This window comes from Engystomops pustulosus, chromosome 11, assembly GCF_040894005.1.
Source record: "Engystomops pustulosus chromosome 11, aEngPut4.maternal, whole genome shotgun sequence".
Taxonomy (NCBI): domain Eukaryota; kingdom Metazoa; phylum Chordata; class Amphibia; order Anura; family Leptodactylidae; genus Engystomops; species Engystomops pustulosus.
Genome location: NC_092421.1, coordinates 2,337,823 through 2,365,304, shown reverse-complemented (window position 1 = coordinate 2,365,304; position 27,482 = coordinate 2,337,823). Strand labels below are relative to the sequence as shown.

At 43.0% G+C, this 27,482-nt stretch overlaps 1 protein-coding gene across 3 annotated transcripts in view; it reads left to right on the top strand.

Annotated features, from left to right (window-relative positions):
* The window catches only part of LOC140106692 (uncharacterized), a 30,520-nt gene extending 4,092 nt beyond the window's left edge, over positions 1 to 26,428 (top strand). For 2 of the 3 annotated variants that reach the window (XM_072131265.1, XM_072131264.1), the window contains exons 2-5: positions 4,870 to 5,033; positions 8,317 to 8,443; positions 20,254 to 20,367; positions 22,814 to 26,428. In XM_072131265.1, the coding sequence (XP_071987366.1) occupies positions 4,965 to 5,033; positions 8,317 to 8,443; positions 20,254 to 20,367; positions 22,814 to 26,238 (3,735 nt within the window). In that variant the 5' untranslated portion in view covers positions 4,870 to 4,964 and the 3' untranslated portion in view covers positions 26,239 to 26,428. Of the gene's footprint in view, positions 1 to 4,869; positions 5,034 to 8,316; positions 8,444 to 20,253; positions 20,368 to 22,813 lie in introns of those variants that run through there. The other variant, XM_072131266.1, reaches the window with a different exon arrangement.
* The last annotated feature ends 1,054 nt before the right edge of the window (positions 26,429 to 27,482 follow it).

Below are 27,482 nucleotides of genomic sequence, written 5' to 3'. Positions count from 1 at the left end.
TGTGTGTGTGTGTGTATACATGCAGGATGTGTATATATAGGTGTGTGTGTGTGTATACATGCAGGATGTGTATATATAGGTGTGTGTGTGTGTGTGTATACATGCAGGATGTGTATATATAGGTGTGTGTGTGTGTATACATGCAGGATGTGTATATATAGGTGTGTGTGTGTGTGTGTGTGTATACAGGCAGGATGTGTATATATAGGTGTGTGTGTGTGTGTGTGTGTGTGTGTATACATGCAGGATGTGTATATATAGGTGTGTGTGTGTGTGTGTATACATGCAGGATGTGTATATATAGGTGTGTGTGTGTGTATACATGCAGGGTGTATATATAGGTGTGTGTGTGTATACATGCAGGGTGTATATATAGGTGTGTGTGTGTGTATACATGCAGGGTGTATATATAGGTGTGTGTGTGTGTATACATGCAGGATGTGTATATATAGGTGTGTGTGTGTGTGTGTGTATACATGCAGGATGTGTATATATAGGTGTGTGTGTGTGTGTATACATGCAGGATGTGTATATATAGGTGTGTGTGTGTATACATGCAGGATGTGTATATATAGGTGTGTGTGTGTGTGTGTGTGTATACATGCAGGATGTGTATATATAGGTGTGTGTGTGTGTGTGTGTGTGTATACATGCAGGATGTGTATATATAGGTGTGTGTGTGTGTGTGTATACATGCAGGATGTGTATATATAGGTGTGTGTGTGTGTGTGTGTATACATGCAGGATGTGTATATATAGGTGTGTGTGTGTGTGTATACATGCAGGATGTGTATATATAGGTGTGTGTGTGTGTATACATGCAGGATGTGTATATATAGGTGTGTGTGTGTGTATACATGCAGGATGTGTATATATAGGTGTGTGTGTGTGTATACATGCAGGATGTGTATATATAGGTGTGTGTGTGTATACATGCAGGATGTGTATATATAGGTGTGTGTGTGTATACATGCAGGATGTGTATATATAGGTGTGTGTGTGTGTGTGTGTATACATGCAGGATGTGTATATATAGGTGTGTGTGTATACATGCAGGATGTGTATATATAGGTGTGTGTGTGTGTATACATGCAGGATGTGTATATATAGGTGTGTGTGTGTGTGTGTGTATACATGCAGGATGTGTATATATAGGTGTGTGTGTATACATGCAGGATGTGTATATATAGGTGTGTGTGTGTGTGTGTATACATGCAGGATGTGTATATATAGGTGTGTGTGTGTGTGTATACATGCAGGATGTGTATATATAGGTGTGTGTGTGTGTGTATACATGCAGGATGTGTATATATAGGTGTGTGTGTGTGTGTGTGTGTGTGTGTATACATGCAGGATGTGTATATATAGGTGTGTGTGTGTGTGTGTGTGTATACATGCAGGATGTGTATATATAGGTGTGTGTGTGTGTGTGTGTGTATACATGCAGGATGTGTATATATAGGTGTGTGTGTGTGTGTGTGTGTGTATACATGCAGGATGTGTATATATAGGTGTGTGTGTGTGTGTGTATACATGCAGGATGTGTATATATAGGTGTGTGTGTGTGTGTGTGTATACATGCAGGATGTGTATATATAGGTGTGTGTGTGTGTGTATACATGCAGGATGTGTATATATAGGTGTGTGTGTGTGTATACATGCAGGATGTGTATATATAGGTGTGTGTGTGTGTATACATGCAGGATGTGTATATATAGGTGTGTGTGTGTATACATGCAGGATGTGTATATATAGGTGTGTGTGTGTATACATGCAGGATGTGTATATATAGGTGTGTGTGTGTGTGTGTGTATACATGCAGGATGTGTATATATAGGTGTGTGTGTATACATGCAGGATGTGTATATATAGGTGTGTGTGTGTGTATACATGCAGGATGTGTATATATAGGTGTGTGTGTGTGTGTGTGTATACATGCAGGATGTGTATATATAGGTGTGTGTGTATACATGCAGGATGTGTATATATAGGTGTGTGTGTGTGTGTGTATACATGCAGGATGTGTATATATAGGTGTGTGTGTGTGTGTATACATGCAGGATGTGTATATATAGGTGTGTGTGTGTGTGTATACATGCAGGATGTGTATATATAGGTGTGTGTGTGTGTGTGTGTGTGTGTGTATACATGCAGGATGTGTATATATAGGTGTGTGTGTGTGTATACATGCAGGATGTGTATATATAGGTGTGTGTGTGTGTATACATACAGGATGTGTATATATAGGTGTGTGTGTGTGTGTGTGTGTGTGTATACATGCAGGATGTGTATATATAGGTGTGTGTGTGTGTGTGTATACATGCAGGATGTGTATATATAGGTGTGTGTGTATACATGCAGGATGTGTATATATAGGTGTGTGTGTGTGTGTGTGTATACATGCAGGATGTGTGTGTATACATGCAGGATGTGTATATATAGGTGTGTGTGTGTGTGTATACATGCAGGGTGTATATATAGGTGTGTGTGTGTATACATGCAGGGTGTATATATAGGTGTGTGTATACATGCAGGGTGCATATATAGGTATGTGTGTGTGTGTGTGTATACATGCAGGATGGATGGATAGATAGGTGTGTGTATACATGCAGGGTGTATAGATAGGTGTGTGTGTGTATATACATGCAGGATGGATGGATAGATAGGGGTGTGTATATATAGGTGTGTGTGTGTGTGTGTGTATACATGCAGGATGTGTATATATAGGTGTGTGTGTGTGTGTATACATGCAGGATGTGTATATATAGGTGTGTGTGTATACATGCAGGATGTGTATATATAGGTGTGTGTGTGTGTGTGTATACATGCAGGATGTGTGTGTATACATGCAGGATGTGTATATATAGGTGTGTGTGTGTATACATGCAGGATGTGTATATATAGGTGTGTGTGTGTATACATGCAGGGTGTATATATAGGTGTGTGTATACATGCAGGGTGCATATATAGGTGTGTGTGTATACATGCAGGATGGATGGATAGATAGGTGTGTGTATACATGCAGGGTGTATAGATAGGTGTGTGTGTGTATATACATGCAGGATGGATGGATAGATAGGTGTGTGTATACATGCAGGGTGTATATATAGGTGTGTGTATACATGCAGGGTGTATATATAGGTGTGTGTATACATGCAGGATGTGTATATATAGGGGTGTGTGTGTGTATACATGCAGGATGTGTATATATAGGTGTGTGTGTGTGTGTATACATGCAGGATGTGTATATATAGGTGTGTGTGTATACATGCAGGGTGCATATATAGGTATGTATGTGTGTGTGTGTATACATGCAGGATGGATGGATAGATAGGTGTGTGTATACATGCAGGGTGTATATATAGGTTTGTGTATACATGCAGGATGTGTATATATAGGTGTGTGTGTGTGTGTATACATGCTGGATGTGTATATATAGGTGTGTGTGTGTGTATACATGCAGGATGTGTATATATAGGTGTGTGTGTATACATGCAGGATGTGTATATATAGGTGTGTGTATACATGCAGGATGTGTATATATAGGTGTGTGTGTATACATGCAGGATGTGTATATATAGGTGTGTGTGTATACATGCAGGATGTGTATATATAGGTGTGTGTGTATACATGCAGGATGTGTATATATAGGTGTGTGTGTATACATGCAGGATGTGTATATATAGGTGTGTGTGTATACATGCAGGATGTGTATATATAGGTGTGTGTGTGTGTGTATACATGCAGGATGTGTATATATAGGTGTGTGTGTATACATGCAGGATGTGTATATATAGGTGTGTGTGTGTGTGTATACATGCAGGATGTGTATATATAGGTGTGTGTGTATACATGCAGGATGTGTATATATAGGTGTGTGTGTGTGTGTGTATACATGCAGGATGTGTATATATAGGTGTGTGTGTGTGTATACATGCAGGATGTGTATATATAGGTGTGTGTGTATATATACATGCAGGGTGTATATATAGGTGTGTGTATACATGCAGGGTGTATATATAGGTGTGTGTGTGTGTATATATACATGCAGGGTGTATATATAGGTGTGTGTGTGTGTGTATACATGCAGGGTGTATATATAGGTGTGTGTGTGTATATACATGCAGGGTGGATGGAAAGATAGGTGTGTGTGTATATACATGCAGGATGTGTGTATATATAGGTGTGTGTGTATATACATGCAGGATGTGTGTGTGTGTGTATATATACATGCAGGGTGTATATAGAGATGTGTGTATACATTTTTGTTTATATATAATTTTTTTTTTTAGCTTAAAGGGGTTTTCCAGTGACAACAAGTTGGACCCTATCCACAGGACAGCAGCGTACTTGCTGATCGGTGGGGGTCTCAGTGATGGGACCCCACAGATCATGGGAAAAGAGTTTGTTGTACCCAAGATGAACAGATAGATTCTCCCTGCTGCTGTATTCATCTCTATAACCAAGATGGCTCATCCAGTGCAATAGAGATGTATAGAGCAGCCAGCGCATGCACTAATGACTGCTCTGTTCATCTCGGGTACAACGCGCCCTGTTATCGTGGTCCGTGGGGGTCCCATCACTGAACCTGTCCTGTGGATGGGGCATAACTTGTCCCTGGAGAACCTCTCTAAAGGGAACCTGTCAGCAGGTTTTAAATTAAATCCCCAGCCCCCTCAGGCAGGGGTATATGAGGTGTTTTGGGGTCTATAGCTGCTAGATACACACTTAAGGTGTCATTGTAAAGATGAGAATCTCATCTCATCAGGCGGGAGATGCCGGGGCCGTCCTCCGGTGCAGTAATAATGGAGCGTTTCGTGTGTGTCCAGCTGCATTGCTTATGCTAAGATAAAGCCTTTCCTCCCGCAGTGCAATGGACACGGCAGACATGAGACCCCACAGTCCCCCCGACAGCTAGAATGTATCCGTGTCATTGGAAAAACCAATGAGCTCACGTAGAGAAGATGAAACGCACGGATACAGTGGAGACATCCCATAACTGCTCCTCCAGGGTTTATCATCTGAACGGAGAGGTAAGTGAGAATGGACACTGCACAAAAATACAAGCAGAGCAACTTCATCTGAGAAGACCTGATATAGACACCTCAGCAGTATCTCACTCTAAGAAACAAATCACATGTGATCCATTGTGATTGTAATGAACCAGGGACACTTACCCATAGATCCAGGCACCGCGACAGTGCTAATCTGCTTATATTTGTTATCCATGGCCTCCGACCTTATAAAATCCACTGTAATAATTGTACTAATGACCCTGAAGGCTCTGGTGATGTTACCAGAGCCCCTTCATGCTGCAGCTTCACAGGCTGTTACACTGTCTCCCTTCCCTTCTGCTCCCTCACCACTTCCCCTCACAGAGTGGGAGTGAAAAGTTCTCCTGTACACTGTAACTGCATGGAAGGGCTCTAATAATGCCCCCCAGAGCCCTTAAGACTCATTATTATTTTAAAAGATTCCCACAGTCCCGGAGCCTGGATCTGAGTACATACATACCCCTAGCTTATCATGAAGGATTGTGATAATTTCCTTCAACCCTTCAACTTTTAATCAGATAAGTTACATTTCGCTCATCCCATATTTCACAATTGTGTAACACTTTATTTCAAAGCCTTTCCAGGCGACAAGCATCGGAGTTTCGTTCACCTATGGAATTTATGAAATGGATTTTGACCTTCTGCAGATCGGGCTTGACTTTAGACTTTCTTCACCTTGTGTATTTTTTTTATTTATATGATTTTTTTTTACTGCTTCCATGTGCAATAGATGGGTGTTTTTAAAAAAAAATCATATTGCTCTGTATATAACACAAACATAGCCCCCGCTCAGAGCTATTCCCCCCTCCCCCCTGTTCTGGCCTATAGTAGCGTGTTATATTCATCTAATCCTAAAACGAGTCTTGTCTGCAGATCCCAGACAGTTTTAGATATAGCATCAATGCCCCAGCGCTCAAAACAGGCAGTTCCCCGGGTTATTGACGATGGGGTCCATAGTTTTGTTCTTAAGTTGAATTTGTATGTAAGTTGAAACTATATTTTATAATTGTAGATCCAGACAAAAAATTTTTTGTCCCAGTGACAATTGGATTTTCAAAAATTTTTTGCTGTAATGGGACCAAGGATTATGAATAAAGCTTCATTACAGACACCTTACAGCTGATCATTGCAGCCTGGGGCTATAGTAACCTCCAGAGAGCTGTGAAAAATTAAAACGGAAAAAGGGCCAAGTCTTTAAGGAGTTAAGCAAGGAACTCTGACTTGGACCTCTTCCACACTTGGTTTTTCATGCGTGTGTTCTGCTCGTGCTTTTAATGTGCAGAACTTGCATTGCACTCTGACGCATTGTAATCAATGGGATTTTTCAGACTTGCATTTTTTTTCCCGCACACATGCACAATTTTTTTAACGCACGTTTAAATCTCCGCATGTTCTACTTTTGCAAGTCACGCGTGTGAAAAACGCACCATACAAGTCTATGGAGACGCATCAAATACGCATCGAACTGCGAGACACAGGCAAGTGCAATGCGTTTTTCCCGCCTCCATTGCCATAGAAAAGACAGAGCTCAGTCCTGAGTCCTTATCACGTGCGTTATCTTCACATGAAAAACGCATTGAAAATGCATTGAAAACGCGCATGAAAAACTGAGACACTGAACAAACTCTGACTGAAAACTGATTGATCTCTGGTCGAAAATGTCAGTCACTGACCAAACCCTGATCGCCCCCTGATCAGACTCTGATGTGATCTGCAACGCGAGTGTAGAAGACGCCTTAGTTGGTGACACAGGTTGGATCCAGCGACTCGCACTTGTCTTCCTCACCACCTACAGAAGACGACCCGCAGCCAGTTTACCGCACGTATTCAGCTGCACCTCCTCCACACAACCCAATGCACAGAGTGGTGTATCTCTAGGTACACCTCATCCAGGAAGTCAGGGACCCCAGACCAAAATTTAGGGCAGGACCACAGCATAAGAGACGATCCGCACTACAGACATTTATCATTGGTTGAATTCCTATATCATGAAGAAGTATGATACAATATGATTGGTGTACGATATGTAGAATATACAATTGTGACAACCTACCAGATTGAGAGAGACCTGATTTTGAACAATAGACATATATACTGCACTTCTGGATCAACAGACCTGTCCTCATATTCCAACGATCTACTGACCCATTCATAGCAATCTACTTAGAATCATTCTAGAAACACATACCAGCCACAATCATCCATCGACTCAAAATCCACTCGCTATCCCCCCAGAGTATAACTGGTCCCACCCCCTACGTCCTTTCCCAACAATACCCCAACAAGTCTAACAAGAATGGACCCATACAGATTGTATGTAAGTATGAATCATTCTGTGGACGGGGCATATTTCCACTATATACAGACATCGCACACAATAGTACATTGATGGTCCAGCAGTAAGGTAGCAGACTAGCCGCCAACCCTCCTCCCCCGACACAACAGTAGACGGGAACCAGTAGGAAAATTTTAAAAACCCTACAGATGCTCACCTGCGCTCCTCTGCATCTTGATCCCAGCTCTTATCTGCTAATCTTGACACGCTGGGATCACCTGGAAAAGATGCTTATCATTAGCAGGCTGGAGCGCGGGGATGAGGACTCTGGGCTGCTAATTATGAACCCCCCACTTGATGTCATCTCCAACATTGGCGAGGGAGGCATCTATCACGCAGGAGGCGTGCATTATTAGCAGCCCAGAGTGCCGGACATCTTGTCCCTATGCTCCGGCCTGCTAACTATAAGTTTCTCTTCTAGGTGATCCCGTCGTTAGAAGCACTGGGATCAAAATGAAGAGAAGCGTAGGTGAGTATCTGTAGTGTTTTTTTATTTTTGCCTACTGGTTGATTTCCTTTGATATTAATAGTTGCAGGCCCAATGATCACAGCTCCAGTCATGAAGAACAGCCTTATAATTTGTTGGCTTTTGTCCATTTTTGGGCTGCGGTCTCGCATGTCTACAGTGATTTGTGATTGGTACCGGACTGTTAACCCAGGGAAAGTGTTTTTATTGAACCATAGTGCAGTCCAAAGTTTTGTCACTTACATAACTATCCCCATGTTTGGCCTCCAGCATAACCCCCACATTCAGTAAGTCCTCGTTGTGGCCGTCATCGCAGTGATACACATGTTGCTACTTTTATGCTAGTTTTGAAGAACCCACAAAGCGGTAAGTCCCTTGTCCCGGGCAGTGACCTTCATTCTCACCAGTTTTCTGTTGTCCATGAAGGCAATCCCCTTCATCAGAAACCTTTCCTTTTCCAGGTACACTCTGCATTTGAGGATGTTGCGATTTACTTCTCCAAAGAGGAGTGGGACTGTTTAAATGATGATGAAAAAACCCTCTATAGGGAGGTGATGGTGGAGAACTATCAGATCCTCCAGTCTCTAGGTAAGACACATACTTATTAAATCTCCTTTGTGGCATCGGATTGTTCTTGTTTCTATTATTCTCTCGACCCTTCTTGAGGTTGTAGGATTTTCTCTCATTATTCATCTAAGTGCATGACCCAACAACAGGGATGTCACAATGGATGGATGTTCATCATTGTCCCTCGTGACCACACAGAGTGTTTCGTTGCTACTGGTTTTTATAGCCGGTTAGTGTCTTCATTTATATTCCCTTCTTATTTTGGTGTAAATTAACCGATGCAGGGCCAGTTTTTAGGAAGCAGGAAATTTCAATTACTTTAGGATCCAGGTTTCCACGTCATGAGGACATCTACAAGGAGAAGGCAAGAAGACTCGGACTATTTGTATATATTTTGTGATTTGATAAGCCCCTGGTAAATCCTAAAAGTGTGAGCCGATATTTGGCGCCCTCCTCGGTATGTACAGTATGTGTCCAGTAGGATTCAGCAGGTGCCCCTCTCCGCTAGACCTGTAACTCCTCAGATATACTCACCCGTTAACCCAACCTTCTTCAACTTTGTTTTCCAGGTTTAGTTGAAATAAAGGGCTTTTTTCAAAAACTCTTTCGCTTTTTTTTTTTTCTTTTAAAGAAGAAGCAACAACCATTTTGTGTGACTGACGTGGCGACGTGTTTGGCGAGATTGGTGTGGTACCTGCTGTGACAAAATTTTAATAAATGCATTTTTCATCGCATCTTTTTTTTTTTTTTGTTTTTTTTTCTTAAGTGTTACATATCTTTATATTTTAGTTGTACAAGTAACTGTAAGTGAAATGGATGTAACCAAGTTTCAAACCATATAAAGATCAAAGTCTGTGAGCTCATTGCGCCTGCCCCCCCAGATTATGGCCTGCCAGCCCCTGCACCCCCGGTATATGGCCTGCGGCCCCTGCAGTATATAGCCAGACTCTCATCACAATCGCAACGCATACTGCTCGGATTGCACGGCCCGAACACTGCACACCGGGAGTCAGCTGACCTGACATGCTGAGGCCACTCCCGGTGTGCAGTGTTCGGGCCGTGCAATCCGAGCAGTATGCGTTGCGATTGTGATGCGAGTTTATCGCATCATACTCGCAAGTGTGGAACCGGCCTTAGTGTTTATGGTATTTCTTCGACTCCAGGCCAACTATTTGACGCATTCATTGATTTAGTTTAAGATTTTTGGGAGAGCGTTAGTGTAATTTTCCTTTTAGAAGCTGATACCAATTTGGTACAATATTCATTTTTCTGCAAGTTGATTGCATTAGTGAAGTGCTCTTTCTGTATTGCAACTAATTAAAAGTTAATGTGACAGAATGAGCAACCTGCAAAGTGCCAGGAGCTGAGCAGCTATTACTGTCCTTGGCATTGTGTTCACTTGTGGCTGAATGCTCCAGTTTAGTAAAATGCAAAACTTCTGCATTATAGAAGTGGTCACACTAACTGATAAACAATTATAGAATAGCCGCACCTGCATGCTACTTACCCTCGTATGGGTGTACTTCATTTTTACACTCGACAAGGAATTTATCATTAGGTGAAAGTTCCAAAAGTTTTCAGACTGTGTTAGAAGCTCTGCTGCCCATCCTCCTCTCCCTGGTGCCACTGTGTGCCCGACGTGCTACGACAGTGATGGCGATCCTTTTAGAGCCCAAGTGCCCAAACTTTAACCTAAAGCCACTTATTTATTGCAAAAGGCCAGCGCAGCAATTTAAGCAGTAATGTATTTCTCCTTGTTCAATGACAACTTTCAATCGTTCAGCCTCCTAAAGACACCAACGCAGTTGAAAGGAAGAGGGAAAATTCATCTATCATTGTAGGAAGATTCTTTGAGTCCTGTCTGGTGAACTTCATGCTGGGGCGATGGCCTGGGTGCCCACAGAGAGGGCTCCGAGTGCTGCCTCTGGCACCAGTGCCATAGGTTCACCACCCCTGTGCTACCATATGGCAGTGTGAATGTAGCCATAAACCTTGTAGGTTTCATACATTACATAATATACATTAGGTCAAATACCGATATACATAAGTAAAGAGCAGTGATGGCTAGACCAAGTGCCCAAATTACAACCAAACCCACTTATTTAAATGCAAAGTGCCAACTGGGCAATGTAAGCAGGAACATGTTTCTACCTGTTTTGTCACTGCTTTTAATTGTATCTGGGTCCTGAGGACACCATTGCAGTTGAAAGAAAGAGGAGGAATTCAGATTATCATTGTAGATTCCTTCCAGGGTCCCCTGTAAAGGAACAATTGCGGGGCCCATAGCAGGAGCTCCAGTAATAACACAGCCTTGTCTGCACCTCCCTGCTCCTCCTGTAGTTATAGACAGCTAAGGATGTGTAGCTTCAAAAACTGCACAACCTGGGTGGCCAGGGTCTGCAGGAGGAGGTTTCCAGAGTCCTGTCTGGAAACTCTGCTGGAGGGATAGCCTGGGTGCCCACAGAGAGTGCTGCGAGTGCCACCTCTGGCATCCGTGCCATAGGTTCGCCACCTGGTATAGAGCAAACAGTAATGGTATAGCATCAATAAGAGAGTCCTAGATCTGTATCTACGTTATCTGCCATGTTTTAGTAGGATGGTGACAATCATCTTACATCACCACTAATGATTCTGTCTCTAATAAGGGTTAGAGGAGCTCAGCCTGGGGTATCAAGCCAGGGGCCCTGTATCTAATTTTTTCATTGAACTTCGTTTTTGGTAGCCTATTCCCCATCTTCAGATGACAGGGGGTGCATGTACTGAGTCTGCAGCAATGTATTTCAGCATCGATATAGTTTCTCCTGTTCCTCCAACTGACATCATATATAAATACAAATTCATATTTCCCAAAAAATTTGTAAAAAATTACCCAATGCTATATATATATAAAATATTGAAATGACTGCCGCACATGAAGGAATTCATATTAATTTTGAGTTCATTTGGGAAAAAAAAATTACTATAGCTAACAAAAAGCCTTTTTAAACTTTGACCCCAAATAAAACCAGAAATAAATATTAACCCCTTAACGACATGTGAGTTCATGTGCTGTTGGCTGCATTACACTGCTCCGATCGTGGGTGTTGACTTCAATGTCAACACTTAATTGAAAGCGCCTTATGGGTACCACTATCTTAGATCCAGCTGGCGCCCTGCCCCCTTTGCCCACTGATGTCTTCGGTAGGCATCGGCTGGTTGCTATAGTGACCACGACCCTGACACGAGGTTCAGTGACAATTAAAGCAGGATCTGTAGAGCAGCCTACTGCCAGGACGGTCTTTTACAGATCCAGTGAATTTATAATATACTCTAGTGTTGCATAATCTTGCATAAGTGATCAGACCCCCTAGGGCTAAAGTACCCTAGGGAGTCTAAAAGTCTAGAAATACAGTTAAAAAAATAAAACCTGAAAGGTCAAATCTCCTCCCTTTCATAAACATGTTAGGTATCACTGCATCCCAAAATCTATCAATCTATAAAAACAGTTATTCCCTGGGGGGGGGGGACCCCATAACGCAAAATAGCGTCCGAATGTCTGAAACTGCACTTTTTTTGTCATTTTGCAAAACATAAAAAAAAATTTATAGAAAAATTGATCAAAAATTTGTACAAAATGGTAGCAATAAAAACGTCATGTCCCGCAAAAAAATAACCCCTTACGCAGGTTCATGCACCGAAGTATGAAAAAGTTATTAGCAGAATATGGAAAAATTAAGAGATTTACTTTTGTACATTTATTTTTTTAAAACCTATTTGAAGCTGTAAAAACAGAGCTCGCAGGAAAGTGCTGCATAAGAGTTTTATCCTCCATCTCACTGCATCTGGAATTTTTTTTTCCTGCTTCCCAGTACGTGGCATGAAAAATTAAATACTGGCACTAGGAAGTAAGCAGAAAACAAGCCCTCGCTCCACACATGGAAAAGCAGAAAGTTAAATGGAGCAAAAAATGGAAACGTAAATGAAAAAGGGCATCGGAGGGAAGTGGTTAAAAAATAAAGATCTGGCTATTAAACCGCTGCGTCTGCCAAGTCTCTAAATGCCTGGTCGTTAAAGGTTTTTTATTTTTATTTTTTAGGCCTCATCATTACCCATAACCCACATACTTTCTCTTCCTTATGACTGTATATAGTCCAGACTGAATAAGATGATTATTGGTGGTCTTGGCTTAACCCCTTAACGACCTGGCCCCTTTTTTGTTGTTTTGTTTTATTTTTACACGTAAAGAGCTCTGTGACGGCTTGTTTTCTGTGTAACACATTGCTCTTCATAGTGATGGTATTGAATATTCCCTGCCGTGTACTGGGAAGCTGGAAAAAAATTACAAATACAGTGAAATTTTTGAAAACCGCATTTGCACCGTTTTCTTGTGGGTTTGGATTTTACATTTTTTCCTGTGCGCCACAAATGACAGGTCTACTTTATTTCTTGGTTCGTTACGATCATGGGGCTAACAAACTTATACAGGTTTATGTTTTCTTACATTTATAAAAATTAAAACCTCCTGTACAAAAATTTTTGGGAGGATTTTGCTATCTTCTAACAACTTTTTTATATTTTCCATTACGGGGTTAAATGCCTTGAAAAACCATTTTTATATTTTGATCGGGCATTTTCGGACGCGTCGATACCTAATGTGTTTATGATTTTTACTGTTTATTTATATGACTTCTAGGGAAAAGGGGGGATTAGAACTTTTAGGTTTTTTTAATATAATTTTTTTTACATTTCTTTTTATTTTTACTATTTTTCAAACCCCCTAGGGTACTTTAACCCTAGGTTGTCTGATTGATCCTACCATATACTGCCATATATGGCAGGAGATGGTAATTTTCCTCCTCTTCAATACCATGTGCGAATCACACATTGTAATCAATAGGTTAAAACTAGACAGCCTTGGGTCTTCGGAAGACCCAAGGCTGTCATGGCAACCAATCAATCCCCCCCCCCCTCTCTCCGCTAACGTCACAGGGAGCAACAATCTTTACCAAGTTATCGGCGCCCATGCACCGCCATCTTTTTGAAGCCACTGGCGATGGACGGGATAACACCCGCGATCAGTGCTAGCAATATGCAGCCAAGCCTTACCAGCTATGGAGAGGGCTCGGCCCATTAACCCTCTCCAAGCACCAGCAGCCAACGAGCACGTAAGGGGTTAAAGGAAATCTATCATCAAAATTCATCATGACCAACCAGGGAGACTAGCTTATAGATCCAGGCACTGTGACTGTGGTATCTTATTATATTTGTTAACTGTGACCTCCTGCCTTCTAAAATGAACTTTTAACATTACGCTAATCATCCTGAAGGGATCCTAAGGGGGTTTCCAGAACCCCTCCATGCTGCAGCTTCACAGGCTGTTGCACCCCCCCCACCCCTTCCCCCCCCCCCACTCCCTCCTGTACCTTACTTTTTTTTAAAAAAAATATCTGTATTTAAATGAATGACCTGCTCTCTTGCCTCGGGGCTCAAGGGTCTCTGGTGCCTTGTGACTTTTTTGTAAAAAGTGATCAAAACGTTGTACAGTCCCTGAAGGAGCGAAAACATCATCATGTCCGGCAAAAAATGACACATCACACAGCTCCATACACTCAGGTATAGAATGGGGCCAAATGAAGACATTTGTTTTTTTTTACAAAAGTTTTTAATTTTTTTTAATAAATTTATTTAAACACAAAATTTACCGTGCATAAATTTGGTATTCCTGCGATCGCACCAACCCAAAGAATAAAGAAGAGGCCTCATTCGGAGCGCACATTGAAAGACGTTAAAACTTTGTCCAGAAGAAATTGACGAAAATCTTTTTTTCTACAATTTTATCACATTCCAGCTTCCCAGTACACGGCATGAAATATGAAATGCTGCCACTAGGAAGTGCTGTAAAGTGCTGTAAAATTTATTTAACTTATATCACACCATACCTGCAACTGAACAGATGGCGCCATTTTAGCTTTTAGTTGTTACTTTCATTTTTAATATTCTCAACTATTATTTATCCCCAAACTACATCGCGGGTTATTTATCATTAGAGGGTCTCCTTGGGTCAGTTCTATGTCTACTTTTGGAGCTGTGCTTTCTTTTAGATCATTAAACCCTTCCTGACTTGCGCCGTACTAGTACGACGCGCGCTGGGTCCCGTTGCATGGAGAGGGCTGGCGGTCATATTGCAGCAAAGGCTCACTGGTAACACCCGCGATCAATGCTAGCACCGATCGCGGGTGTTTTCCCGACAATCTCCTCCGACAATGCTGCCGGCGGCTTTAAAAAGATGGCGGTACATGGGCGCCACCATCTTGCCGCGGATCGTCGATCCCCGTGACGTCATCGAGAAGCAGCAACCCGTCGCCATGACAGCCACGGGTCTTCCAAAGACCCGAGGCTTCTTCGTTTTAACCCGTTGATTACAGCACATTGTAATGAATGAGGAGTAAAATCCCCATATACTGCCATAATGTAGTATGGCAGTATATGATGGGATGAATCAGACTACTTAGGGTTAAAGTGCACTAGGGAGTCTTAAAAATAGTAAAAGTAAAAATTCAAAAAAAGTTTAAAAAAAATTAAAGTAAAAAACCCTAAAAATTCTAATCTCCCCCCCCCCTTTCCCTAGAACTGATATAAATATAAATAAACAGTGAAAATCCTAAACACATCAGGTGTCACCGCATCCGAAATTTCCCGATCTATCAAAATATAGTAACGGTTTTTCACTGCGTTTTACCCCGTAGCGGAAAATAGCACACTAGGTCGAAAATGGCACTTTTTTTGCCATTTTGAAAAATATTTATAAAATCTATAAAAAGTGATCAAAAGGTCGTACAGTCCTAAAAATTATAGCAATGAAAACGCCATCAAAAGTCGCACAAAATGACACCACCCACAGGTCCATGCCCCAAAGTATGAAAAAGTTATTGGCGCCATTGGCAAAATTAAAAAAAAAAATTGTACAGGAGGTTTTAATTTTTGTAAATGTAAGAAAACATTATAAAACCTATAAATGTGTTATCCCTGTCATCGCACCGACCCGGAGAATAAAGTAGACCTGTCATTTGGGGCGCTCAGTGAAATCCGTAAAATCCAAGCCCACAAGAAAACGGTGCAAATGCGTTTTTTCACCATTTTAATTGCATTTGGAATTTTTTTCCCGCTTCCCAGTACATGGCAGGAATATTCAATACCGTCACTATGAAGTGTAATTTGTTACGCAGAAAATGAGCTGTCACAGAGATCTTTATGTGGAAAAGTAAAAGTTAGAGATTTTTGAAGGTGGGGAGTGAAAAATGGAAATGAAAAAACTAAAAAGGGCCAAGTCGTTAAGGGGTTAAAGTGGCTTGGGCCATTAACTAGATGTTCTTATGGTCTACTTTCTTTCAAAAAGTCCCAAAAAAGTCTTAAAATTAATAAAAAGTCCCACCACAAACACCTGCGTGGGGACTGGAGTAACTGAGACATTCTATGGGACTTTTTTGTACAAGTCTCTGGCTTTGCTCGCTGTTGTACTATCAATACTTTAGTTCCATCTTTACACCAGGAAAACCAATGATAAATACCCCCCATTGTGTGCTGTTAAATAATATTTAGCACAACTTCTAATTTGTCACAAAATAAGTCTCCTAATGTTACTAATCGTTCCCTAATAACCACATATATAATGTACACTGCCTTCACATTGCATGACTTGTATCTTACCCCAATATAATCTCTTAATCCCATAACAATTGGCAGGGACCTGTTGTTTAAAGATCTGTTATTTCTGCATATATAATGATGCCCCACATATAGTATTCATTGTGTATCACTTATTGTGTAACAGAAAATGTGGTCTGTATTTATCTAATTCTCTAAAAACATAATAAAAATAAAGAAATTAAAAAAAACACATTTGCATGTTATAATTTATTTGCATTACATTGAATGAAATACGTATTTGATAAAAAAAAAAAGCAATACTTCTGTCTCAGACCTCATTTTCTTCACGTCGGGAAAAGGCGAATCGGGCCCTTAGTAAATTACCCCCAATGTGCGTCAGAAACCAAGAATCTGGCGCCCCCTGCACACCACACAGGACACTGCATTTAGTACAGTTTGTCCTGTTGTTCGTACAGGCAGTCCCCGGGTTACATACAAGATAGGGTCTGTAGGTTTGTTCTTAAGTTGAGTTTGTATGTAAGTTGGAACCATATACTTTATTATTGTAACCCCAGTCAAAATTTTTTGGTGTCTGTGACAATTGGATTTTAAAAATGTTGGGTTGTCATAAGAACCAGGAATAACACTAAATCTTCATTACAGACGCCTGTGATACCTGTTATAGCTGATTATTGTAGTCTAAGGCTAAAGCACAATAAATTACCAACATCCAGAGGTCCGTCTGTAACTAGGGGTCGTCTGTAAGTCAGGTGTTCTCAAGTAGGGGACCGCCTGTAAATGTGCCTCTGTGAATATTTTGAATAAAACTGATTAAGCAAGAATATTTTCTACAGTTTTTACTACAAGACTCTGTCTCTCACACCTACAATAACAATTACAGCCCATTGTTTCGAGGTTGGACAAAATGAAAAATCAGCAGTTTATGAAGTACATAAACTTGTGTCTGAAAAGAGTCTATAAAAAAGATATACAGTATATCCCAAACATTGTATAATGAAAATATAAGAATATAAGAATGCTGTGTTCCCCAAATTGTTATCAGTCACATCAGCATTAATCATTGCTGTGACCACGGCCACCACTGTGACCACAGACAAGTGACCACCAACACTTGTAGCCCAGACGGAGATGTCAACAGGACAGCGGACGAGTTTCTTTCATCATTACTGGAAAACCCCTTTAAGATTTCACACAATGTCCCTCAGTAGATAACTTGTTCTTTATGCATTAGAAAAATGTAAAATCTCTTGAGCTTTTTATCATTTGTAAATGGTTGCGATCATTTTGGAGATTGAATAGACTCCACAGACTCTGATTCATATTGTGCACCAGATAAATGATTCTGGATTGTGTATCTGGACTAGTTTAGAGCTGTGGATTGGACTATGGACGAGCTGTTATTTGTTCTAGTTTTTTGGCTGCAGAGACTGAATTTTCTCTTGGGTTCTCGCGGCCACAATGTGACAATTCAGACGGAAGTAACACCAGGATTCTGCCGTAGATTGATACATTGATGCCACCTAATGAGGAGAAAGGAAACCTCTGTATTTGTATTTCTTCTTGGTATAACTACAGCTGTTTTCTGATGGGGTTATTGGAGAACATTTGTGAACTAACAGCATCATGAAAACCAAGGAGCACAGCAGATAGTTCAGGGATATGGCAAAGCATAAAAGCTCCGAACATCTCGGGGATCACTGCATCAGCCATAAATGGAAGTGACATAGCGCTGCTGCTAACTACAAAGACGTGAGCATCCACCTCCACTGACACCCCAGGCTGGAGGCAGCGGAAAAGACATCAACAACCTTCATGTTTGACATATGACCCTCCGATTGTTCCTACCTCTGTGCGCCAGGCCCTGTTACATTCAAGTCCTTGTAGATGTTCCTCTTCTACGTATGGAGACCCACGTCCTCTCCTCTAAGTATTGTGATATCTGGTCAGCACACAGTCTCATGATTCCTGCACTGACCCGGGACGTGTCCCACAAGCCTAACAGTTCTTTGTGTAGTTCCACCGTATAACCTACAATACCAATAAGATACATTCAACTTTATGGCCTTCATTTAAACATTAGGAAATGGATACTTTTGTAACACACTGAAAGTGATTTTATAGAGAAAGTAGAAGTTCATTTGGGAGATCTGCACACCGGAAAAGAGGCTCTTGGATCCAGGAAGGTTTGAGGTTATCTCCAAGATACGTCTTTACTCAAATCATCTGTCACCGGGTCTTAGCCAAAACCTGGAAATGTACAATACCGGTTCAGTCCATTGCAGTCCAGGGTGCTCATACTACACCAAGTGGTTGGTTGTCAATAGCAGAACATCAAACCAAATTACCTTCAAAACAGCTGGAAATGGTTCAGGAGGAGACCAGAAGGAGCCGGCTGTGTCTGTCTGGAGTTACTTGTTCTTGTCAATGGACCAAGCAATTAGCTCTACCGTCCGGCCTGTCAGAGACCTGTCTAGTGTGTGTGGGTGACCTTCTTCCCACACCTCTACCTGCTGGGTTACAACACCCTGGAGGACAAGCACATTGGCACCTCTCACAGTCCTGTCATGTGCCCTATTATCATTACTGCCTAATTGTGCAACAAAGTATTCAGTGATCTCTCATGTACTCTACCCAGAATTAGTCTCTGAGAACAATCTAGTAGTAGTGTAGACTTGTACAGGCGGCCCCCGACCGAAGGACACCCGACTTATAACACTTGTAACCAAGTATTTCATAATAATAATGAAAGATTTAAAGGGAACCTACCACCACAGATCTATCTATTAAGGTAGATCAGGTGGTAGGTGCCTCTATTTTACGTGAGGAGAGACTCACGTCCCATGTATCTTTCTAAAACTTTAATTGTGGTAATATGCAAATTTTCAAAAGAAGCTCCTGGGGCGTGGACGAGCCGGAGCGGAGGCTACACGACACAACTACTCCACGCCCCAGCAGCCTCTTGCGTTCCGCCTACCCGGACATCTTCAGCGCGCAGCTCCTGGTAACTGCGTGCACTCGTCTGCGAACCTGGGTTCTGCGCAGAATGCAGGCAGCCGTCTGTGCGGTCTCGCCTCTGAAGCCGGAACTACTGTGCATGCGCAGAGCCCTGGTTTGCAGATGAATGCGCGCAGCTACCAGGAGCTGTTCGCTGGAGATGTCAGGGCAGAACACAAGAATCTACTGGGACGTAGAGTCGCTGCGCCGTCTAGCCTTAGCTCCAGCTACTCCACACCCTAGTAGCCTCTTAAGGAAATGTACATATTACCACAAGGGCTATCCTCACATACAATAGAGGCACCTACCACCCGTTCTACCTTAATAGGTAGATCCATGGTGGTAGGTTTCCTTTAACACAATCAGTTAGACAATAGATGGTAAAATTAGATCCCAGGAGTCCCAACCACTGCATGACCTTATTAATGGGATCAGTCCGGGTGCAGAGCACACCGCGCTGTAGAGACTGGCTTATACCACATTTCTCGCTGATGGGGCTTTCAGTACTAAGATCTATAAAAGGACTATGCAGGGAAATACTATGCATACAGAAAGATGGCTAGATCCTAATGGTGTAAGAGAAGCTTCGCATGGGGAGGGGTGTCGAACATGACTAAACCTTCTTCTTCCTGGTGCATGTAAGTGCATTGGTTGCAACACAATTTGATTATTAAATCCCGCACTCAGTCCGAATCAGTTGGATCGTCCGATGGCACCCCCCCTCCATTTCTGTCGCATGAAAGCCAGCACCGCTGCGCCAAAATACCTGTACCAGCGGCGCAGATCCCGAAAATTTCGAAAATCCGACAAAAGTGCGTTAGTAAATAGGCCCCACAGTATATAAACCAAAAGGTACAAAAGGTCAACCCGGCTTCACCACTGTGACCTCTGGTGATCTCTCTGGATGCCTGCAATGATCAGCTGGAAGGCGCCTGCTATGAATCTTTATTGTTCTTCCAAAATTATTAAAATCCATTTTTCACAGGGAATAAAAAAATAATTTGCCTTGAGCTACAATAAATAAATATAGAAGTTCTGACTTAGTTTTAATAGGTAAAGGCACAGTATTCAGAGTATACCTGCTTCTCATATTGACTAGTTGCAAGTTATATTCCAGAATTAATCTGACATTTTTGCATAATTTTGGGCTTAGAAACAACTCATTTTAAACTATATGTATATATTTGTAGGTTTGGACCACGTGAAGCCTCTCATTGTTTCTGTTATTGAGCAAGGAGAGGAACCATATGTGAAGAGCCCTGGTGAGCCGGCAGAGAAGGAGCCTTTACAAGATAAATGTACAAGTAAGTGACCATCATAAGAGACAAATTAGCTGATCCCAGAATAGAATGAGCTGCAAAATCCTCTGCAGGGGCCTTTGTCTGTAAAATAGACCTGCAGCCCAGTTTTCGGTTATTCCTGGCACTCTTAAGGAAGATGAATGAGATTTCTCAGCCTGTGGGAGCGTGGGAATCTGACTTGTCTGTTACAACGATTGGGAAAAGTCATTCCTTTTCGCCTATAAGATGCCCATGCCCTGCAGTGCACAAGAGAAAAGTTACAAACCACTGCCCTACTGGTACAGGTGTCCCCTCATGCTCAATAGGATATACCCAGAGGTCCCGGAGACTTTTTGGAGGTGCGGGGCGGAGGTGGGCTCGATCCTGCACATTTGGTGGAGCTGTTCTGTGCTCCAACCTTTCTGGACCACGGTATTGGACACCTACAGGTCAGTCACCGGTAAGTCGGTTCCGGTTTCTCCCCAGCTGGTGCTCCTCTCGGTTCTGCCGGGCACCATCTCCTCGGTTAAGAAAGATCCGCTTTGCCACTTTTTGGCGTCTGCACAAACTGTAATACCAAGAAACTGGAAGAGGCCCCCCCCGGTGGTTGAATGTCTACAGGAAACGCAAAATGATTACTGTCTGGGCCCCATGGGAGGCCGATCAAAACTGTATTCTTATAATGTGTATATACCATTGAACCCTGCTGGGGTGGCACTGGGTGCTCTGGGTGGCCATGCCAAGCATAGGACTTTCCTTTCCCCTCCCCACCCTATTGCCTCTAACGACGTATGGCTCTTGGTCAGTCACTAAGATGCTTGTCTTTATTATGCATTAATGTTGCTGAACGTGAACTGTACCTTCCATGGCTCTCTCAATCAGGTCCTGCGTGACCGATACATTGGGTGAATTTGTTTGTTATGTTTGTCTTTGTACCACTCAATAAATGTTGATTATACATAAAATTCCGTCTGCGAGTGGGCACCGCCATCTTGGTTGGGATTGTCGTTCCCCATGACATCATCAGGGAGCAACAATCCATCACCACCATCTGTATGAGACCTCAGGGCTTGTCATTTATGAAGATCTGTTACTGTTTCAGCAGCACACTGTAACAGATCTTCAGATACCATGTGGTATAAGTACCCGAGGGGATCTACATATACAGTAAAAAAAAAAAGTTTACATCACCCCCCCCCCCTAAAACCGATAAAAAGGTAAACAAAAAACTCATAAACATGTTAGGTATTGCTGTGTCCCAAAAGTTCCAATCTCTTACAATATAAAAACGGTTATTCCCGTGAAAAATAGCACCCAAATGAAAATGCCATATTTTCACCATTTTGAAATTCATAAAAATGTAAATAATAAGTTACCAAAGGGTTGTAAGCTCCAAACAATGGCAGCAATAAAAATGTCACCAAGTTCTGTGAACAATGACACCTTACATGCTCCTTATGCCCAAGTATGAAAAAGTTATTAGTGTCTGAATATGACAAATCTAAGAAATGTTTTTTGTTCGCCAGGTATAAAAGGAATTTGTCACCATTTTCACTACAGACAGGTTACAGAAGCCCATGACACCTGCAGTGCACATCTGCCTTCTCTAGGCATTTGGATTACAATATAATTGTGTGTTAGGCCTTGCTCCGTGACAAAATCCTCTTGGCTTTGGTTGACATGCATTACAAAAAAACAACACGTGACTCGTGTGTCCTTCTCACTCCTCGGCTCTCAGCCCCCACCTTTGTGCTCCCGTACAGCTCCTCCCTTCCACACTGATATCCACTCACCAGGCTGTGAGCTCTGTGAAGGAGCAGGAGGAGGAGCTGTATAGAAGCACAAAGGTGGTGGCCCAGAGCTGAGGAGTCTGCAGCACAGACAAGTCACATGTTGCCCAACCCCTGGGGCTACACAGAGGATTCTGAGGAAGCCAAGTAAGTTATAACACACAATTATATTGTAATGCAAATGCTTAAAGAAAGCAGAAAGCACTGCAGCTGTAATGTCTTTAGTGAAAATGAAGTCCCTGGTGACAGGTTCCCTTTTTAATTTTTCATTATCACCAGGGAGTGACGATGTCCTGGTGTCTGTACGAGACCGAACAAACACATATAAAAAAGCGTTTTTCATGTAAAATCACGTTAAACAATAGCCAGCTGACGTCATGCCCCGACCCCAGGTTTCTCTGTATATCAGGGGCATGAGCCCACAAGGTCAATTTCACGCTTTCCAGTACATGGCACGGACCATTAAGTATTGTCACTAGGAAGTTTAATTTGTTATGCAGAAAATAAGCCCTTAGAAAGCTCCATAGACAGAAAAATAAAAGACGGGGAATGAAAAATAGAAACGCAAAAGCGAAAAAGGGAACTGGCAGGAAGGGGTTAAATAAGTTAAAATTTTGCATGGGGTGCAGTAGAAACTCTCTATAGAATAGATTTCAATATCTGTCTTTTTATTCTTTCAGCAGACGACGTCGTCATTGAAACCGTTCCTGAGATCCGATCCATATCACTACTGGACTGGTCCACAGAATCCTCCATGGTTCCAGAAGAGTATCCCACCAGGATCACCCGAAGCAAAGCCTCAATCGTCTCTATAAGGATAAAGTCAGAGGAACAGAACGGATTCCATCCTATAAATCTGCCTCCGCGTGAGTTCAGTCCATGGACCAATTATTCTGCAACTCGTTACAACCAAAGACGCGACCAAGAAGAGAAACCTCGTAACCGACCCGTATTGAGCTCTGACCTCTTTCACAAAGCCAACGTATTCACTTGTTACGACGCCGCTAAGACCTTGACTTACGACTCGGATCTCTTTGACCCCGAGGGATTTTGTAAAAACCAGAAGCAGTTTGTGTGTCCGGTGTGTGGAAACCTCTATACTTCTAAGCTGGGCTTCATCAAACATCAGAGAGTCCACCGCGGCGAGAGCAACTTCTCCTGTGCCGAATGCGGGAAATCGTTTCTAAGTGCCTCAGATCTCGTCCTGCATCGGAAAACTCACACAGACACAAAGCCCTATGTATGTCCTGAATGTGGAAAGTGTTTCATGTCTGGCCTCTACCTTGATAGACACATGAGGATCCATGAAATCGATAAGCCATTTCCATGCCCGGACTGCGGAAAATGTTTCAGCAGTGCCGGTAACCGTTTAGTGCACCAGAGGATCCACACTGGGGAGAAACCCTTTGTGTGTTCTCACTGCGGAAAATGTTTTACCCAAAAATCTAGTTACCTAGCACATCAAAGGATACACACAGGCGAGAAGCCATTTGTGTGCTTTCATTGCGGCAAACGCTTTACACAGAAAGCCAGCTGCATAGTTCACCAGAGAATCCACACGGGAGAGAAGCCCTACGTTTGCTTTGAGTGTGGCAAATGCTTCAGTTCCAAGGTCTATCTGATGAGACACCGCATGGTCCACACCGGGGAGAAGCCATTTGCCTGTTCTCAGTGTGGGAAATGCTTCACCCAGAAGGCCACTTACCTGGCGCATCGTAGGATCCACACAGGCGAAAAGCCCTTTATCTGTTCTCACTGCGGCAAGTGCTTTTCTCAGAAGGCAAGTTGCATTGTGCACCAGCGGATTCACACCGGGGAGAAACCATTCCAGTGTTCTGACTGCGGAAAGTGTTTCAGCTCCAAGATCTATTTAGTGCGGCACAGAATGACCCACACCGGAGAGAAGCCCTTTGCTTGTTTCGACTGTGGGAAATGCTTCAGTCAGAAAGCCAGCTACAATGCCCATCAAAGGATACACACTGAAGAGAAGCCCTTTAAGTGTAAAGAGTGTGGCAAATGCTTTACCCAGAAGGCAAGTTATATCGCCCATCAGCGGGTACACACCGGAGAAAAGCCTTTCATATGTGCCCTTTGTGGTAAGTGCTTCACTCAGAAAGCCAGTTACCTGACGCACCAGAGAATTCACACGGGCGAGAAGCCATTTATGTGCACGCTGTGCGGAAAGTGTTTCACGCAAAAGGCAAGCTACCTAGCGCACGAGCGGATCCACACCGGGGAGAAACCATTTGTTTGTTTGCATTGCGGAAAATGTTTCGCCCAAAAGGCAACTTGTCTCGTGCACCAGAGAATTCACACAGGTGAGAAACCGTTTGTATGTTCCCAGTGTGGCAAGTGCTTTGCCCAGAAAGCGAGCTGCATTGTGCATCAGAGAATTCACACAGGCGAGAAGCCCTTTGAGTGTTTGGAGTGTGGAAAGTGCTTCAGTTCTAAAATCTACCTTGTGCGCCATCAGTTAATCCACCGAGGAGAAAAGCCTTTTCAGTGTACACAGTGTGGCAAGCGATTCTCTCAAAAAGCCGGTTACATGGCACACGTGCGGATTCATGCAGATGAGAAACCTTTCAGGTGTGATGAATGCGGCAAGTGCTTTGTCCAGAAAGCAAATTATGTGGCACATCAGAGAATTCACACTGGGGAGAAGCCCTTTGTGTGCACTGAATGTGGCAAATGTTTTTCACAAAAAGCCAGTTATATAACCCACCAGAGAATCCACACGGGAGAGAAGCCTTTTGTGTGTGCTCAGTGTGGTAAGTGCTTCTCACAAAAAGCTAGCTACCTCGCCCACGAACGCATACACACAGGGGAGAAGCCGTTCGTGTGCACCCAGTGTGGGAAGTGTTTTACTCAGAAGGCGAGTTGTGTGGTACATCAAAGGATCCATACAGGTGAGAGGCCCTTCGAGTGTTCATCTTGCGGTAAGTGTTTCCGACTAAAGAAGAGCTTCGATGAGCATCAGAGAACACACACAGGAGAGAAACCTTTTCCGTGCTCGGACTGTGGCAAATGCTTTACTAATGCGGCAAACCGTATCATACATCAAAGGATTCATACGGGGGAGAAGCCCTACGCCTGCTCTGTGTGCGGGAAATGTTTTACGCAGAAAGCTAGCTATGTCTCACATCAGAGAACACACACAGGGGAAAAACCCTTTACCTGTTCTCATTGTGGAAAGTGCTTCACTAGTGCCTCAAACCTCATTGTCCATCGGAGAATCCACACAGACCAGAAGCCGTTTGTCTGTACAGAATGCGGGAAGTGTTTTACATCTAAAATCTACCTGGTCCGACACCAGATTATCCATACGGGACAGAAGCCTTTTGAGTGTTCAGAATGTGGCAAGCGGTTCACGCAGAAAGCAGGTTACGTGGCGCACCGGAGAATCCACACAGGAGAGAAACCCTTTGTGTGCAGTCACTGTGGGAAATGTTTTACCCAGAAGGCGAGTTGTATTGTGCATCAGCGGATTCACACGGGGGAGAAACCATTCGAGTGCAGTCAGTGCGGCAAACGGTTTAGCTCTAAGGTTTATCTGGTCAGGCACCAGCTCATTCACACGGACGTCAAACCCTTCAAGTGTCCACAATGCGGCAAGTGTTTCACCCAGAAGGCAAGTTACAATGCACATCAGAGAATCCACACCGATGAGAAACCATTCAAATGCCCCGAGTGCGGGAAGTGCTTCACACAGAAAGCCAGTTTTGTGGCCCATCAAAGAGTTCATACCGGGGAAAAGCCATTTGTGTGTTCTCACTGCGGCAAGTGTTTTACTCAGAAGGCAAGTTGTGTTGTCCACCAGAGGATCCACACCGGGGAGAAGCCCTTCGGCTGTTCTGAATGCGGTAAATGCTTTAGTGCTAAGGTCTATTTGGTCAGACATCAGTTAATTCACGCAGAGGAAAAGCCCTTTAAGTGCACGGAGTGCGGGAAATGCTTCACCCAGAAGGCCACGTATGTCGCCCATCAGAAACTTCATGTAGACGAGAAGCCTTTCATATGTTCCACGTGTGGCATGTGCTTCACCCAGAGAGACAGTTACGCTGCACATAAGCATGTGGGTGGCAAAGCTTGTGCATGTACTCAATGACTGCATGTATTGGGCATATAACCTCAGTGTATGTTTCTTGGGTTACCACAATATGTCGCAATTTGTAGTAGAAAAGAAGAATAAAATAGTAGGAGAGACGAGATCTTCTGCTGTAGACCTTGTAACTCTTCAGTGTTAAAGTAACTTATGTTTATTTCTTTAAATAAACCAAACTTTCAGCAATATAAAATGAGTGATGTTCTTTATCCATTGAAGGATTCGGCTCATTTGCCACGTGTCACTATAGTCTCCTTACAAAGACTTTGCCAATTAATGTCGCCTTGCAGGTATTTAGAGCCATTGATGCTCCACTAGGAGCTCCACTTCCTTAATAAGATCAGGAAAACATTGCCTCTTAGCTACACGGTAAGGCAGCCTCCTTACCATCACGTCATTAGTCTTCCTGAAAGGGTTGAAGTAAGGGGCGGCCTTACAATGTGGCTACAATTAAATTTAGGTGAAGTTATTAAAAAATGTTTAAATATTTGCGATGTCCATGAAACAGAACCACCGAAAATAATGACTAACATTTACCATATGTCTCCTTTATGTTTTATTAGTACATTAAGAGTCTTACAAATCAAACTGCAATTATCCACATTGTCAGGGAAACTTCTGCATCAGTTACCTTAGAGGGCGATTCATTTTTATAGGTGTTTTAAAAGTCATATTTATTAGAAACTCCCCACAAATATCCCCCTTTATAACACCCAAATTATTTACAGCAGTTACCGTACATACTCGAGTATAAGCCAAGTTTTTCAGTACAAAAAATGTGTTGAAAAAACCTCACCTCGGCTTATACTCGAGTCAAGAAAACAAACCGTGCCCTCACCTTCCGACGCCCCCGGCAGCTCCTCTTCTATACAGCGATGCTCCGGCATCGGCTCCGTGTCCCCGCTCTGTGTGTCCCTGCTGTGACCGGCGCCTGAGCTCTCTGCTGTCCCTGCCGCGCCTTCACCTTCTGACGCCCCCGGCAGCTCCTCTTCTATACAGCGATGCTCCGGCATGGGCTCCGTGTCCCCGCTCTGTGTGTCCCTGCCGTGCCCTCACCTTCTGACGCCCCCGGCAGCTCCTCTTCTATACAGCGATGCTCCGGCATCGGCTCCGTGTCCCTGCTGTGACCAGCGCCTGAGCTCTCTGCTGTCCCTGCCGTGCCCTCACCTTCCCACGCCCCCGGCAGCTCCTCTTCTATACAGCGATGCTCCGGCATCGGCTCCGTGTCCGCGCTCTGTGTGTCCCTG